This window comes from Grammomys surdaster, unplaced genomic scaffold, assembly GCF_004785775.1.
Source record: "Grammomys surdaster isolate TR1022 unplaced genomic scaffold, NIH_TR_1.0 124988, whole genome shotgun sequence".
NCBI classification, from domain to species: domain Eukaryota; kingdom Metazoa; phylum Chordata; class Mammalia; order Rodentia; family Muridae; genus Grammomys; species Grammomys surdaster.
In genome coordinates, this window is record NW_021619916.1 from 370,158 (window position 1) to 388,130 (window position 17,973).

Below are 17,973 nucleotides of genomic sequence, written 5' to 3' on the forward strand. Positions count from 1 at the left end.
CAAAGCTTTTTGGAACGAGAATAAAATATACTTCATAAGGTGCGAGCATCATGAGTAACTCGGCGGATATTTTATTTGCACCTTGTTTATACCTCTTAACAGGTTACACCTTGTCAGCAGCTTGTGTTTTTCTTTTTCCTTAAGAAATATTTTCACAAAATGAAAACTCTTATGGCCTAATGGAGCAACCGTATGATGTTTGTCAGATGGCAGCGGAGACCTTTTCTTTGAGGCTTTTGGACAGACAACCAGGCGTCTGAAGTTTACCGAGACCCAGCCTTTTCTCACTTTCCCAGAAGTCCTTTCGACCGTCAATCAGTGGCTTGTTCCTTAATGGCGCATGCGCGCCGCCCGCATCCGGCAGCGGGGTGAACTGCTGCCGGGCTTTCCCTGGCGTGCGTTTCCTAGTCATGGCTCCGGACTCGGGGCCCTGCCCCGACGGGCAGCTTTTGAAGCTGCTGCCGGTGGATCCCCGGGACCGGGGCACGCAGCGCTGCCGCTTGGGGCCGGCCGCCTTCCGCACCCTGGGCGCGCGCCTGGGCTCGCCGCTGAGGATCTCCTTGCCAGCCGGCGGCTGCTGCCTCTGTACGGCCTGGCCGCGGCGCGACGGGGCGGACGGCTTTGTGCAGCTGGACCCGCAGTGCGCGAGCCCCGGAGCCGCGGCGGCCGCGGGGAGGATCGGTATGGACTGCTTGCAACCGGTGCCCTGTCCGCCCCTGCGGCGCCTAGAGGTGTGGCCGGTGCTGCGGCCGCAGGCGGGAGCTCCGAGTTCCGCCGCGGTGCTGGAGGTAGCGCAGGAGCTGCTGCGCAACCGGCCGGTGTCGCGGGGACACGTGGTGGCCACCCCGCCGGGCGTCCCCGGCCCTGTAGCTGCGCTGCACGTGGTGGGCGGGACACCGGACCCAGAGCCCGCCGGGTGGGTCACTCCGCATACCGGCATCACGCTCAGCGACAAGCCTCCGCCACAGGTCGAGCCTCCGGGGGAGGTGACCCTTGGGGGCCTGTCGGAGACGGCCGACTCTCTGAGAGAGCTGCTCCGCCTGCCGCTGCGCTATCCGCTCGCCTTAGCTGCGTTAGGGCTGGCGGTGCCCCGCGGGGTGCTCCTGGCGGGACCCCCGGGAGTGGGCAAGACTCAGTTAGTGCGGGCCGTGGCCCGCGAGACCGGCGCCGAGCTGCTGGCGGTGAGCGCCCCGGCGCTGCAGGGCTCCCGGCCCGGGGAGACCGAGGAGAACGTGCGGCGCGTCTTCCAGCGCGCCCAGGAGCTGGCCAGCCGCGGGCCCAGCCTCCTCTTCCTGGACGAAGTGGACGCCCTGTGTCCCCGGAGAGGCGGCTCCCAGCGAGCTCCCGAGAGCCGCGTGGTGGCCCAGGTGTTGACGCTGCTGGACGGCATCCACGGGGACAGAGAGGTTGTGGTCGTGGGAGCCACCAACCGGCCAGACGAGTTAGACCCAGCGCTTCGCAGGCCGGGGAGGTTTGACAGAGAGGTAAAAGTTCCTGAAAGCTCGCCTTTTTGGACAGCTGGGTCAGGCAGGATTTGTAGATCACTTGTGACATGCATGCCACCCAGAACCTGGGTTCAAATCGTTGTGGGAAGCAGGATGGTCGTTTGCTTTGTTGAGGTAACTAAGCCTGTTGCAAGTATATTAAACTGAAATAGCCTTTGGGATGAGAACTTAGTAAGAGAAGGCAAGGAAGGTAAATAAAAACAGTCATTAGCCCCTAAATGTATTCATTCCTGTCAGGATACCAGCTTCCTGTCCTACAATGACTTCCTAAGTTGTCAGGGCTGTCTTCCTTAGGAGCTTTGGTCCTCAAGTGGCTTTTTTTTCCCCCTAGGGAATTGTTAAGTATTTAAAATTTGTGGTAGAATTCTCTTAAGTCTTTCGAGGACTTGAGTGGATTTCTTCCTTGCACCATCTATTAAAGGGCCCTGCTTCCAAAGAACAAGGGCCTAGATTATCTAGTCTGTTATTTGATCCATGATTGCCAGAATTTGTTGTGTTCTCAAAAAAACAACAAAGACTTCTTCAGTGAAATATAGAGTTTTCATTATGAAGATTCCAGCCACTGTTGTTCCACTGGACAACCGGCATTTTCTTGTATTCATAATCTAAGGTGTGCTTAGAAGGTCATGATACAAGTTCCAGAAAGGTTTGCTGAGTGACTGTACATATTAATGAGGGTGCTTTTTAAAGATTTTAAGTTGCCTGCTTCTGATTTCTCTACTTTTTGCTTTGCCTGTAGGTTGTCATTGGGATGCCCACACTAAAACAAAGAGAGGCAATTCTGCAAGTGATTACTTCAAAGATGCCCGTCTCCAGTCATGTAGATTTAGGTCTCCTGGCAGAAATGACGGTTGGCTATGTCGGTGCTGACCTGACAGCACTCTGTAGGGAGGCTGCCATGTGTGCCCTTCTCAAGAATGAGAAGGTAGGAAGTGTTCACCTGTCAGAAGCTATGGTAATCTTTCAGATGAATATGACAGATTATTGTGAGGTTAAGAAAGGTGGTAAGTACATCCATTCCTTGGCATGGCTGGTAGGCTCCACAGCTGTTTCTGTGAGTGTGAGTGTGTGAGTGTGTGTGTGTGTATGAACATATGTGTACAAATATAACCTAAATATACATCTCTACTCCATATAAATATATGACTAAAGATGAGGATAAATGGCCGAGTCTTCCAGGAAAGTCTCCATGGTGAATTTTCCTCAGTAACTCCCTAGTGCTAGATGCTGGAGCAGCCAGGAAAGACAGTGTCCCTCAGAATAATCAGACAGATTTGAATTTAGAGCTTTTGAGCACCACTTCAGACTTACACAGAAAGGCACAAAAATAGTGCTAAAACTTTCCATAGCTTTTACCCAGATTTAAAGATTGTCATTGATCTTCAAATCTTAAATTAGTAATTACTTTAAAATATTTAGGGTTATCCTAAATATAATATTTTGTAGCACTATTATTTTGAAAACCAAATCATTTCGTATATGATAACCCGGGTGTCTAGACCTCTTCAGAAAGTAATAATTTTAGTAGCTGAGGATTCTGAGACATTTCAACTTCATAACATCCTAAATTTTTATCTAAATAATTTATATCTTTCCCAACTTTTCCATTATTTTCATTCTAATACTGAAGGTGGGAAGAAGTTATATGAACTTCTAAGTCCTCATCTTAATGGATTTGGTACCAAATTGCTTAGTGTTTTAATGAGTCCCTGTGTGAAGGTGTGAAAATGTATGTTCCTTGTGAGAAAGAGTAAGAGATCCGGAGAGAAGGGAGGCGCATTTGGAATTCCCTCTGCTTTGTGAAGTTCCAGGCTTTGAACTTCAGCATCTCTGACTTAGGTGGACCAGTCAGCTCACTGCTACTTGAAGAGGGGCCTACCTAAGTCTAGTCACCACAGGGATGGCTGAGTTCTGAAACAGCCCAGGGAAAGGAGAAGGGACAGACATCTGGGAAGGTACTGACTTATCTTTTTTCCCTCTCACTAGGCAGGTGAAGAGCTCTGTCTGTATCAGGGCAGACAAGGAATCCATTAAAGTTTTTCTGAACTAGTGCAATGACAAGAATTAGAAACATAGTTTAATAAATACAGGAGAGAAAGGACTTAGTGCCTGCAAGGCGATGAGAGTCAAATAGGATTGCAGCTCACAAGTGGTCTTGAGTGAGATTTCCAAATGCTAGTTGGTATTCTCAAAATTAGAGTTCAGGTACCCAGAATCTAATACTGTAAGCCAGCAAATCAAAGAAACAAAACAAAAATATGTGATAATGTGCCATAAATAAGTCTTTTCTTTTTTTTTTGTTTTTTGTTTTTTGTTTTTCTTTTTTGTTTTTCGAGACAGGGTTTCTCTGTGTAGCCCTGGCTGTCCTGGAACTCACTCTGTAGACCAGACTAGCCTCCGAACTCAGAAATCCGCCTGCCTCTGCCTCCCAAGTGCTGGGATTAAAGGCATGCGCCACCACTGCCTGGCTCTTTTTTTTTTTTTTTTTTAAGATCTATTCATTTCATTTGTTTAAGTACACTGTTGCTGTCTTCAGACACACCAGAAGAGGGCATCAGATCCCATTGCAGATGGTTGTGAGCCACCATGTGGTTGCTGTGAGTTGAACTCAGGACCTCTGGAAGTGCAGTTAGTGCTCTTAACTGCTGAGCCATCTCTCCAGCCCACATAAGTCTTTTCATCAACAGTAGAACAAACATACAACAATGACTAAATTGTTTGTCAGAATGTTTTCTCATTAAACATGTGATTCACATTAAGCAGGATGACAAAATATAAAAAAAATGAGCTTTGCCTAAAACATTACATTAGGGGTGACAGTTGCTAACATATTTAGATAATACTGTTCGGAATAGGTCTACCATAAGTATCCATTTTCATGGTCTTCTCTAAATGCTGTAAAATAGATAATAGTTGAACATTTGTAGACAACCCAATACTTAGAATTTGATAGGAAGGCAGATTATTCAACAACAATATAGGTGAACTAGAAATGAGCACAAGGAGCTTTTGATGAGTTAAAAGCTTCGCTGGAGTGATAGAAAAAAAAATCATGAACTAGTGTGAATGCCTGATGTTACAGGGAAGAAGAGCAGTGAGGGTGTAGCTCACTGATCTGAACGTCTGAAGATGGGCAGACAGGTGACTTGCTCACTAAAGAGCAGGAGAAGGCCTTTCAGCCCATTTCCTTCATATGGAAAGAACCTTAAGGACAGGAAGACAAGACCACCAAAAGTCATTTCCTTTAAAAGTGTTTTTTAACATTTTATTTTCAAAGTCATTTAAATTTTATTGGAAAGTTTGCAAAATAGTTAGACCTTCACCAAACCCCTTTATCCAAAGTCACAGTTTTTAACATTTGCTAAGTTAGCGTTATCATGTTCTCCCTTGTCTGTCGCGCGTGTGTGTGTGTGTGTGTGTGTGTGTGTGTGTGTGTGTTTGAGTGTGTGCACACATGGTTTTTATTTTATAAGAGCCGTTTGAGAATAATTTTTTCGATCTCAGATTTGTGACTTTGACATGAGTGACTCAGGCCGGTTATTTTATAGAATGATATAAATGATATTTAGATTCCAAGTGTATATCCCTGTTGGGAACAGTACACAGTCAGGATTATGTCTTTACCATATCTAGGCACAAGATAGCTGCAGGCTGCTCATTGGATGCTAACTGACCCGCTATCAGGCCAGTGTCCAGTTCTCCACCTTGCAGCTATTTTCTTGTTTGCTACTAATAAGGAAGTGTGTGAGGAGACACCTTGAGACCTAAAAATGTCCCCTTGTCAATGTTCTTACTCAGAATAGCTTTTATAGAACTTGAAAACACAATGACTTTCTAATCCTGTTATTTTTCCTGTTTCACTCTGAACTGAAGAAATTTAATCAACACAGTGTTGAGTAGTGTTTCTTCCTGGCTATGGCTTCTTTAGAAGACAATCTGTTAACAGTTGTAGCTGTTAGAATTTAAACTGAACGAGTGAGCTCAGTGCTTCCACTTTGAGGGAATGATTGACAAAGATGCTTGAACTTGAGAATAGTGATGATTACATTTATAAGTTCAGAAGAGTGTTGGGGTTTTTGTTGTTGTTTGTTTTTTGTTTTCTTTTAGAGTTTCTTATGTACCATGTATTCTATAGAAAAGGCCTACCTAATTTTTTACTTCATTTTTCTTTTTGGGATATATTTCTTCAGGACCAAGACAGTCCTAAAATTGAGGAAACAGATTTTCTTGAAGCTTTTAAAAAGATTCAGCCCTCATCATTTCGAAGTTCCATTGGCCTGATGGACATCAAGCCTGTTGGCTGGGAGCAGATAGGTGGACTTGAAGACGTAAAATTGAAGTTACAGCAGGTAACAGTTACTGAGCAGCTTATTCTGGCAGAATCCCCTAGAGGCTTCAGTGTCTGTAGTGAAAATGCTGTAATCAAGCTGTGCTAGCTAGCCCTCTTATCCAAATTCCTGGTCATTTATTTAGTCTTTATTTAGTTAGACTTCTGTAGATACTAGTTTTTGTGTTTCTCTGTCTTTTAGGTTTTTCAAGACAGGGCTTCTCTGTGTAGCCCTGGCTGTCCTGGAACTCACTCTGTAGACCAGGCTGGCCTCAAACTCAGAAATCCGCCTGCCTCTGCCTCCCAAGTGCTGGGATTAAAGGCGTGCGCCACCACTGCCCGGTATGTTTCCCTGTCTTAATCTTTTAAGATTTTGCTTTAAAGAGTTCATTATAATCTAAAACACAGGTCAACAGAATTCCTGTGATAAGATGGATAGTAAATCCTTTAATTTTTGAGACACTCAGGCTGTCAGCTGTTTACGAGCTACTGTAGTTTGAGAGCGGGTAAATGAGAACATTTGGCCTGTGTTTCCATGGTTCTGCATCTTTGGATGCAGCTGTGTAAAATACTGTCTGCACTGAACAGATTCGACATTTTTTTCTTGTTATTTTACCGTAGGTAACGCCATATGCCAACTATGTACATGGCATTTGCTTTATTAAGTATTATAGCTGGTAGATTGTAGGTTATATGCAAGTGCTATGGTTTTTCCTCCATGGTGCTGGAGTTTGAAGTTATAGAGAGCCCTTCCTATGGGCTTGTCTTGTTTAACTTTCACAGTATTGATGCCGAAGAGACACCAGCCACACTTCTTCTGATGTCTTCTATTAGCCTGGTTGTGGCAGTTTCCTACCTTTCTGGACACTCTTCTACCTTCCCTGAAATGTTGATGCTTGAGAGACTTATGGACATTTTTCTTTCTTTAAAATTATTTTTATTTTATGCATATTAGTGTTTTGGTCCTATGTATACATTGGCACCACATGCATGCTTGCTGCCCCTGGAGGTCAGAGGAGGGTGTCAGATGCCCTGAGACTGGAGTTATGGATGGTTGTGAAACACCATGTAGGTTCTGAGAGCAAAGCGTAGGTCCTTTGCAAGAGCAGCAAGTGCTATTAACCACTGAGCCATCTCTCCCGTCCCAGATACCCTTTCTGTAGTCCAAGGTGATTGGCAGGGTCTAAGATCCGTCTTAGCTGTCCCTTGATAAGTCTTGGGTAGACTTTTTTTCTTCATGTCATCAGGACTGCTTAGCTGCCTGTCTGCTAGGTAACCACAGAGCTGTCAACATGTTGTGTCCAGGGTCCATCTAAAGCCAGGTGTAGGATGCATGCCTTTAATCCCAGCACTTGGGAGACAGGGACAGGTGGATTTCTTTCAGTTTGAGGCCAGCTTGGTCTGGTAAATTTTAGGACTGTCAGGGCTACATAGTAAGACCCCCTCTCAAAGAAAAACAAAAGGAAATAAACAAACTAACAACTCCCCCGCTATACCTAAAATTCCTTACCTCAGTGAACACAGTCAACCAGCAGTTCCCTGTCAGAAGTATGGCACTAGGACTTTGTAAAATACAATTTCTTATGTTTCAGTCACCAGTCTGTCCTCCACGTCTTCACTGACTGATCTTCCAGCCTTCTAGTGTGCTCCACATATTTCTGTGTTGCCGTCTGGACTGTTGTTCGTCTCTCTGTTTTGGTCTGCCTCCACTTCATCTCCAGTGCTTCAGCACACTGATCGGGCAGCGTATTCGATGGCTTCATGCCTCTCTTTTTGTGTCATCTCTCCTTGGAGTGCCTGTCCCTGATTGTTAGTTTAAAAGTCTCTCTCCTTCGGAACAAAGCTCCCCCCTTACACTCTTTTCTTTCTTTCTTGAGGCCAGTGTTGGTTCTGCCACCTCACTAAGAATAAATTGCACAGTTCACTGCTAACTTTTCTAGGCCTGAGCTTCAGAGTCTGTAAAATGATGGTAAACCCACTTGCCTTAGAGGTGGCCAGGCTTCTTCAGCATTCAGTAACATTTCTTGAGTGCCTGCTGTAGGCATGAACCAATGCTGCTGATTCTGTAGCAAGAGCAGAGTGGCCAGCCTGTCATGGAAGAGGAGTAGTAGTGAACTATAAACGGTCTAAGGAAGGTGGAAGGCAGTCCAGGCTGTGGCTGAGAGAAGGGGCTCTGTACTGCCCCGGTTCTTGGGGAAGACTTCTTCAAGCAGGTACTATTGAGTTAGTGAGAGGGAGAATAGCCACATGGGGCTGGAGAGATGGCTCAGCACAATAAGAGCGCTTCTTGTTCTTGTAGAGGACCAGATTCAGTTCCCCAAACCCATATGGCAGCTTATAACCATCCATAACTCCAGTTTTAGGGGGATCCAATGACTTCTGACCTCTGCAGGGACCAGGCATATACATAGTATGTGTACATACATACAGACAAAACAACCAGACGCAGAAAGGAAAAGATAATTAAAAGTTTAAGAAGAGTAGCCACAGAGAGATTTTGGGAGGACATTCAGGCATAGCATGGTCTCACAAGTGAAAGTGCTTGGGTGCAGATGAGCCAAGTGGTAGGGACCTGGCTTCCTGGGCTGTCATGAGGACAGGAGGCTATTTGAGCCCAACAGGTTGTGGGAAGTCCCAGATGAGGGAGAGATTTGGCATGTTGCTGGTGCACTAATATCTCTCTGTCTCTGCCTATTTACAGTGTGTTGAGTGGCCTCTAAAGTTTCCTCAGGAGTTTGCCAGGATGGGTCTGACACAGCCAAAGGGCCTTCTCCTGTATGGTCCCCCTGGATGTGCTAAAACTACTCTGGTGAGGGCCCTGGCCACAGGCTGCCACTGCTCCTTCGTGTCGGTGTGTGGGGCTGATCTCTTCTCTCCTTTTGTTGGAGACTCAGAAAAAGTCTTGTCTCAGGTTGGTGTATCTTTAAGTTGTGCTTTTTCCTGTTGTGAAAGGTATATATGCTTAAATTTAAAACAAGAGTCCTCTTCCCCATAACCCTTCCACGGACTGCTACTGTTTGGTAAATTTTCCTCTCTGACTTTGAGGAAGGTAGAGGTGAGCTTTTACCAATCAGAAATTTTGTCTTTTATTTATTTTTGCCATTTTTAAAGACCATGTATATGTGTGTGTGTCCAGGTAGGCTATATGCACTTGTGTGCAGGTGTTCTCATAGACCCAGAAAGGGATGCTGGATCCCCTGGAGCTGGAGTTGCAGAAGATTATGACTCTCCCAGTGTGGGTACTAGGAAGTGAACTCAGGGCCTTTATAAGAACAGTATGCACTCTTAACCCCTGAGGCATCTTTCCAGCACTTTTATCATGGTTTTTAAAGTTCAGCATCATCACCAGATGGATTTGGTGGCATATATCTTTAATTTTAGTACTGAGGAGACAGTGACAGGCAGATCCCAGCCAGCCTGGGCTACATACTGAAATCCTGCCTTAAAAGAAATTCTGAAATTCTATGTTAAATAGCTTTTGAGAAGACAATTTTTAAGCAACTATCTATCTTTGGCCCTTGTTTTACTTATCTATTCTCTAGTTTGTAAGTACTTAGAATCTTCATTTTTCTGTTTTAATAATTACAAATAGGAAAGTGAAAGCAGTCACCGGAACGGCGTGTGACGTTGTGTTTTTCTTCCCTCACTAAGGTATTTCGACAAGCAAGAGCCAATACTCCAGCGCTTGTGTTTTTGGATGAAATTGACTCAGTCTTGGGGTCTCGCTCAGTCGGCACCTTGGGATGTGATGCCCAGGAGCGAGTTCTTTCAGTTCTGCTGAACGAGCTCGATGGTGTGGGAGTTAGGACGGTAGAGAGAAGAGGGAGCAAAGCCAGCCGACAGGGTAAATACCAGGAGCTGGAGACACTCTGAACACTGTCTGTCAGCTAGAATGCTCCAGAATTAGATAGCATTCCCGCACAGCTGCTTTTCCCAGGCTGAAGTCATCCTACAGAGGGATTTATATGATTTCATTTGAATTCTTGGTACTTTTGCAGGGCGAATAAAAGTTGAGACTTGGACAGAAGAAAGTGAAAAGTTTTATAATTCTCTAATATGTGAATTTAATTTTTCTAAGAATGAGAAATATTTTTTGCTTACTGGAGAAGGGAGATTATTTTCATGTGTATATCCCGAAGAAGGACTTATCCCTTCTTCAGTTTGTGTGTGTGAAACATTACAAAACAAATTAGCCCTTAAGTAACTTTGATAGTTGAGAGTCAGCGAAGGTGGCTTTGGGGTGCCCTGTGTCTGTGAGCCTCTTGTTCAGAAATAGTGGCTTCTTGTCCTGAGCAGGTCATTTCTGAATTACTTTAGGATAATCATGTTGTTTATTTCACATTTTAAAAATCATTCACAGAAGGAGCACTTTAACCGCTGTAATTAGCAGAGACCCATGATGAGGTGATCGATCTCATGATGCTGTACATTAGCCCGTTAGCATGCTGGGAAACTTGTTGCTTTGAGGGTAAACACTGGAAGACTGCTTGGACTATTCAACTCTAGGAGTGGTTCTGATTTTAGGCCTCACTGTCTTTTAAATGTTTCTTCTTTTGGGCTGGGAGTGTATGTAGCTCAGTGGCAGAGTGACTGCCTGGCAGGCCCACACCCTGGGTTCTATCCCCACACCACATAAGCCAAGTGTGCCGGTGAGCACTGTAAACCCAGTGCTCAGGAAGTGCAAACACGGCTTTTAAGGTCAATTTTGTTGGGTAAAGAGTTTTGGGACAGCTTGAGGTATGTGAGACTCTACCTCAAACAGAAACAAATGTTACTTCTCATCCAGGGTTTGTATAACTTCAGTTCAGCTTGATTTTCATCATTTCTGCCTCTGGAAAGAAGGATAAAAAGTAAATTTCCACCTCTGTGGGTATTGAAAGCTAGACTTTCCAGAACTGTACCTGTGCCCATTAGTCATGCATTCTGCCCTTGCAAGCAGCTTCTTTATGATTGCTGTTCTTTGAGTGCTTGGGTGGATTCAGGAACTGGCCAGGTGTTCTTCCATCTGGCTTCTCACCAGTTCTCACACGGAGAACCGCCTGTCAGGACTAGCCATTCCTTCAGAGACACGAGGTAGCTCTTTGATTAATGAGTTGTTGCGGGTGGCTTTATACCAAGAAGGCGGCTGGGCTTGAGTGTAGCATCCTGGTTCCAAAAGAGGGTTATTCTTTTCAAACACAGTACTTTCTCATATGGACTTAACTTGAAGGATTTTAATAATTTACAGTTTGTTGATGTTACTTTGTGTTATATGCTTTCCCTCAGAGTGTCAAGAAATTCTTAATCAGAGTGTCATGATTGTTGTGGCAACAAATAGGCCTGATGTGTTAGACGATGCCTTGTTACGGCCTGGAAGATTAGATAAGATCATCTACGTCCCCCCTCCTGATCGAGAGGTACGCAGTTCCTGTTTCCTTTGCATCAGCAGTGTGTCTCGTTAGCGTGGCTACATAAATTCCAGACTGGGTAGCGTGGACAGTGTGTCCTGCTCTCACTGTGCAATGCTGGTACCTAGTTTGTTGCTTGGTGATTCTTCATAAAGTCACGTGTTTGTCTATGCTGGTTCCCTGGCCCTGCCTTCAGGGAGACATGCCTCAAACTGACTCTATGCTCCCAGCAGTACTGAGGGCACCGGGTGTCGCTGTATCTGGGATGGAAGGATCCTCAGGCATTTGAGTCACTGAAAGGGCTTTGGCAGTGGTCCGGGTCTGTGGGGACCGCAGCATGTCCAGTCAGGAAATGCTTTGCTCTTAAACACCCGGAACCACTGTCAGATGGTAAAGGGCTCCAGGAGCTAATTTTTCCTTCCTTGGTATTTTATCAAGTTTTAAAGAGATCTCTTTTTTTAGTAAATGTCTGATGCTTCTAAATGTGTCTGATAAATCATGTGTTTGCTTCTAAACCTATTCTGATAGTACTTCTGTTCCCAAAAGAGAATCATCTTGTCTCATAAGGAGAAATGGTTATGACTGGCAACTTCAAAAGTTAATTAAGAAAATATTTGTTTTTCATGATTGCTGTGTAGACCATTAATGACTCAATCTCTCTTTCAGAAGCATGAGTGATATTGTTTGACTATGAAGACACACACATATCATACACACAAATATACACCCCACACACACCACAAAATATATACACTATATATATACACCACACAAATATATACATCATACACACACACACACACAGTCACACACCCCAAATGCACACACCATACATACATCACACACACACACAGTCACTACATACACATTACACACACATATACCACTCTTCTCCACACACCCACACAACACACACAGCACATACACCACACACACACTTTGTAATGTGATAAGAAATTTGAACTTAAAATGTTTACTGTATTAGTGTTGAACATAAATGTTATAACATTGTAAATATGTTTTTGTTTGTTTATTTTCTTCCAGGGCAGGCTTTCTATTTTAAAAGTCTGTACAAACAACATGCCAATAGGACCTGATGTTTCACTAGAAAACCTAGCAGCAGAAACCTGTTTTTTCTCTGGAGCTGATCTTAGAAACCTCTGCAAAGAAGTGAGTGTGCACTGTTTTATTCGGAGTCTTTGAGTGGTTTTCCTTTTCTGTAGCTTTACTAAATATAAAGTTGAGAAGAATGCATAGATCTTAAGGATATAATACTGAATGACTGTGAAGTGACCACACTTTTATAACCAGTATTTGTGTCAGGAAGAGATTGTTGGTATTCTAGAATCTTCCTTCGACTCTTCCTACCCTCTCCCCCTGCTGCCCACCAAAGGGGACCACTCTGCTTACTCCCACACTGGAGACGAGCTGTGCAGCTTTTGAGCTCTGAGTTTCTACATTCTGCCATGAACAGTGTGTCTGTGGTGAGAGTGTGGAGTTAGATCTTCCATACATGTACATGCTACAAGGAGCATTGCCAGGTCATAAGATGTGCCATCTTTTCTTTTATGAGCAGAGCTGCATGATTCCTCTCATTTTGACTATATGTGAATTCAGGGCATGTATGTTATTCTGCAGTTTGCCTATTTAAGGCTGGATTTTTTTAATGTACAGGAAATTATGGTCTATGGTGGATTTTTAGTTACCTTAACTTTTAGTGTTTTTTGATGGCATTGAAGTCCTTTGATGTGACACCAAGGATTTGCCACCAGATTGCTGTGTTGGCAGTTACTGTTAGTTTTAATGTGAAGCAATTTGACTATTGCCTACTGCTTGTATCCTTCAGGCTGCCTTGTTTGCTCTGCAAGAAAGCGGACTGGAAGCAACCACAGTGAAACAGGAGCACTTCACAGAAGCACTCAAGACTGTGAAGCCGTCCTTAACTCCGGAAGAGTTGACTTTCTACGAAAACTTATTTAAGAAAGGACTTTCTAACTTGGAAGATCATTAAATTTTTATTTTATTCAGTTTTTTCATATGAAATGGCTTGCAACTTCACACTTTCATGAGGGGGGAAGGGATAGGGAACAGGAAGAGAGAGAGAGAGAGAGAGAGAGAGAGAGAGAGAGAGAGAGAGAGAGAGAGAGAGAGAGAGAGAGAGAGAGAACTTGATTGATAAGGACCGTCTTACTTCTAGAAGATATATTAAAAACCATAATGAAAATCATATGTGTGATTTTGTTAGGATAATTATTTTTGTTTGGTCATCTATGACTTTGAAGTATTTCATGCTTACAGGAGAGTTGAGGGAACAGAACAGAGCTCTTTGGCATGCTCTGACCCGGGTTCTCCACTCTAGCATTTTCTCACATTTGTCTTTGCTTCTCCTCCACACACACACCGTTTTCTTAACAGCTTGGGACTGCACTAGAGCCTTGAGTCACTTAGTCTTGGGGATGACACTGAGAAGTGTGCCATTAGGTGGTTTTGTTGTGAATGTCATGGAGTAGTGTGGTTATTCCAGCAAGATAGTGACACCACCAGGTGAGATGATTTGGGGAGTTCGCTCTCATACATGCCTGTCCCCCAAACATACAGTTCATGGCCATCCATGCATAATGCTCCATTATAGCTAGTGCTGAGCACGTGTGCCACACAAATAAAACTGCCTTATGTGATAATTAACTCACAAACTCCGGAAAGCTTAACATCAACAGCTGTATTTTAATGTAGTCGGTGTATTCTCTCTGTCCCAGTGATGGTCTTTCCTGTCAGATGATTTAGTCTGGGATTACACACTGAGTTTAGTTGTCATGAGTCTTCCATGTCTTAACTTGGATACAATTCTCAGTCTCTCTTGGCCTCAACATCTTTGAGAAATGTAGATCAAGGTTTTATTGTTTGTCTGTTTGTTTATTTTTGTTGAACAGTCAGCCCTGGTTTGTAGTGTTGTAGTGTTTGTTCTGATCACTCAGTGTTGTTTAGTTTCTCTATTATACACGTAACTTTCTCCCTTTTATATGTAATTTGAGGTCATAGATTTGTCTTTGTGTTTTTATTTTTATAGAAGCAACTAAAAATTAAAAACCCTTTGCTATTTAACCTTCCAGTTCTTGGTTTCTTTTAATCCCAGAGTAACAATAGTACACTGTTGCAGTAAAACTCCAACCCCAATAAGCCCATGCAAAACCAACTCAGATACAAGATTTATAAGCTGTACACCTAGACTGGGCAGATTTACCACTACACTACTCTATTCCCCAGCTATGAGATCCTTTGCTACTTGTGTCTTCTCCAGGCCATGTGGTTCTGTTCCATCTTTCTCTCTTGTTTCCTACTCTTGCCCCACTCTCTAAAACCTTTCCTTTCCTTGCCTTTCCCTTTCACTGCCCAATCACAGGCTCTATCCTTTATTTGACCAGTTAAAATGGGGAGAAGGTTGACATGAAATCACGAGTGATCTGGTTGGGCAGCCCCTCTTGAGGAAGCAGAATTAACATCAGAATACAAACAGCACCAGGGCAATCCACAACAGTACATGGTGTTGATTATTTTCCCTATAGTATGCAGGGAATCTTGCTGGACCATTCTCCACTCAGGATGGCATCTGGGCTCCTGTCACCAAAATGTGCCAAGACTTCTTTTTATGTTTTAGTTAGCATTTTATAGTATCCTAAGTCGGTTTTCATGGCATTCTCACACACGTGTGCTTGGTTCATGCTGTCTCTCCCATCCCTTCTTTCTCACTGGTTTCTCACCCCAAATACTCCCCTTTCCCCTTTCACACCAAAACCTTCTTTGTGGAAAATGAATCCTTGGCCTGGAAAGACATCAGTAAGTTGACAAGTGTGTATTTTCCCCCTGAGCTCCCAGACTACTCTCTAGCCTTAGTAGTTGACCCTAGCATAAAGAATGCCTGGAAATCCCAGTGTCAAACCTGGTGGAGCAGCTACTGAAGGATGAGGTGATGGGATTAGTGTAGCCCACTGTCCAGGTTTGTCAGAAAAAACTTCAAACAATAATGAGGATTCTCCATTTTTCTCATCAAGCCTGACAGGGCTGGTTAAGTTTAGATCCGAGGGTGAGAAACAACCGACCACAGCTTAATGTGTTTGAGTCAAGTCACGGTGGCTACAGAAGGCTCTAAAAGTGTCTAGCACTTGGAGTGAGGGAGACAAAGCTTCCTTAAAGAATTGACAAGATCACAGTGATACTGCCTAGTGTCCTAGTGGGAACTCTGGGGCCTACCAGAGCTGCTTCACTTCCTAGGATCCCAGGCAGCAGTGGCTTGGTGTCACACCTGGATGCCAGTACTTGTGCTTGAGTAAGGTGTGTGTGTGTGTAGTGGGAGGAGCCTGTGTTCTAGTTATAGGGAGTGTGGCGGTGAGGCTACAAGCTCTATTTCATTTGGGAAAGTGTTTGAATTCTGAAGAACTGGATGATGGGAAATTCTGGATGCTTCTGCCCACAGCAACCTCAGACAAAAGAGCACACTCTATGATGGCTCTTTAGTCATTTACTTATTTTTGTAACAATATTTAGCAGATAATTTACTATTTAAATTGGTGCAGTTGCCTTAGTAAGATTAGCTGTTAAATAAAAACCATCCCAAACTGCTGTAATTCCATTAATCCAAGGGGAAAACAACTAACATTACCCCTGGATCCTCCAGAACTCAGCACACCTGGGTGTTATGCAAAAGGACAAAGGTGTGGCTTCCTAGATCTACCTGTCCTTGCTACAAGTAGAAAGAAGCATCATTTAAAGGTTAATATATATATATACAGTATGTAGATATATATTTTCCAATTCCTTTAGCATTTTATTCTGAAAGCTTGGAAACAAAAATAGAATAACCTAACGACTTCACTATCTGGAACCTATTCTGAATGATTAATACTATGGTAAATTTGCTAGCTATTGTGACTAGAGCAGTTATGAACACTGATAAGCATGTGTCTCTGCAGAAGGAAAGAGTCCTTTGGATATATGTCTAGACATGTACTGGATGATGCTATGTAGGTTGCTGAGGGGTGGGGGTAGGGGTCATCAATGGCCTCACCCAGCTGTGAACTACAATAATGACCAATGTGCAAGGCTAGCCTTGGCTATGTTGCAGTAAGACACTGCTCACCAATCCCCTTAGGTACAGTCATGACACAAACTACAGAATTAACCAACCATTAGAAAAATGGATTGTACTTAAGAAAATCTGATTGGATTTGAGACTCTCTCCACAGAAGGGAACCCGTGCCTGATACTGTAAATCTGGCCAAGAGCCTATAGTTGAGAAGTTCCCAGGCCCCGGGGTGAGCCTACTACAATATCTACCGCCCTTTAAATCCATATCTCTATAGGCTAGTGCAGCTCTCAGGCTGCAGCACTTCAGCAGAGGGGTTTGTACAGTGGATACTGGTTAGTTATGCAGAGTCTAAATGCAGAGACTAAATTGTCATTTGAGGATTCATCCACACATGGGACATCTATTCCATAACCACCTCTGCACATTCAAAGACTATCATGGGGAGGTGGTTGTAAGAACCAGGGGTTGTGGGGGACTGGAACTAAACAGTGTCCTCTGGACATGACAGGACAGCTGCACTCATGACCTCATGGCATCTGGGTGCAGCAGGACCTGAGGAAGAGCAAACTAATCCAAGGTCAGCACGGGGAAGGCGTTCACAAACCCCGACCCTTAGCTAAAGAGCCATGGATAGTTGGTGGCTTTTCCAGAAGGGAGAATCAGTTTTCTTTAAGAATGTGGCCCTTGGCAGGTGACAATGCTTCAGTGGATGAGCCCACACCCCAGATTATATGGGAAGCACAAATTGGCCTCAATGGGTTATTTAAAACAAGCAAACAAAAACTACTTAGTTGGGAGGGGAGGGCGGTAGGTGTGGATCTGGGAGGAGTCAGAGGAAGAATGGAGGTATGATCAAAACCCTTGAATGAAATTCTCAAAGAATCATAAAATAATCTTTTAAAAGGTGTTCTCTTTTGGCACAGTGTAGTTGTATACACATCTATGGTCCCAACACCCAGTCAACTGAATAGGATGATCTTAAGTTTGAAGCCAGCCTGGGCTATGTTGTAGTAAGACGCTGCCCCCGCCTCCCAGCAAAAAAGTTTCATAACTGCAGAAGGGGAGTTGTACTGGAAGTTTGATCCAGTTCACAGGATCATCCAACTTCTTGACATTGTGACATAATGTCACAATTTGTAAATGTGTTGAGCATCCTGTGACTTATAGGCTGAACATTCCAGCACATTCTAGGCTAGGGGTTTCCCACTGAGGGAAACTTAGGCCCTTCAGTGTGTTTTTAAATAACTTAAAGAAATCAGGCTTGTTTCACTTAAAGAGAAGGGTGCACTGAGAATTCTGGTGTTAGGAGCCAGACTTCCGTTCTGATTTCGTCTCTGCCACTTACCAGCTGCATGTCTTGAACATTTCTGCATCTAGCAAGGTATTCTCCTCCTGCTCCTCCCCCCTCAGCCCCCCCCCCCCGGCTCCCATCCATATCCAAGGAATCCATCTCAGTGTCTGGTGTATAGCCACTGGCCTAGTGGAATTACTTCCAAAGAAAACTGTTAGCCAAAATTGCTGAGTTAGGGGCTACCCAAAGCCGAAGCCAACACTCGGAGTCTGCAGCAGAAATGGGCACCTAGAATCTTCTGCAGTTGAATTTTGTTTAGTTTCCCTCTTTTAAAGAAGAAGAAGAAGAAGAAGAAGAAGAAGAAGAAGAAGAAGAAGAAG

General features: G+C 44.0%; 1 protein-coding gene across 1 annotated transcript; it reads left to right on the top strand.

The window, feature by feature from the left end:
• Positions 1-355: 355 nt before the first annotated feature.
• Positions 356-14,321, top strand: Spata5l1 (spermatogenesis associated 5 like 1). The gene is made up of 8 exons (XM_028784983.1): positions 356-1,484; positions 2,245-2,430; positions 5,696-5,854; positions 8,534-8,743; positions 9,484-9,676; positions 11,098-11,228; positions 12,264-12,389; positions 13,066-14,321. Exons 1-8 carry the CDS (start codon positions 411-413, stop codon positions 13,228-13,230), a joined length of 2,244 nt encoding a protein of 747 aa, XP_028640816.1. The 5' UTR covers positions 356-410; the 3' UTR covers positions 13,231-14,321.
• The last annotated feature ends 3,652 nt before the right edge of the window (positions 14,322-17,973 follow it).

What these genes read in the sequence shown, in the direction of transcription:
- Spata5l1 (XM_028784983.1), top strand. Translation starts at nt 411, where the DNA reads ATGGCTCCGGACTCGGGGCCCTGCCCCGACGGGCAGCTTTTGAAGCTG. An exon ending in GAGCAAAGCCAGCCGACAGG is followed by an intron (nt 9,677 to 11,097) that starts GTAAATACCAGG and finishes GCTTTCCCTCAG; the next exon opens with AGTGTCAAGAAATTCTTAAT. An exon ending in TCCCCCCTCCTGATCGAGAG is followed by an intron (nt 11,229 to 12,263) that starts GTACGCAGTTCC and finishes ATTTTCTTCCAG; the next exon opens with GGCAGGCTTTCTATTTTAAA.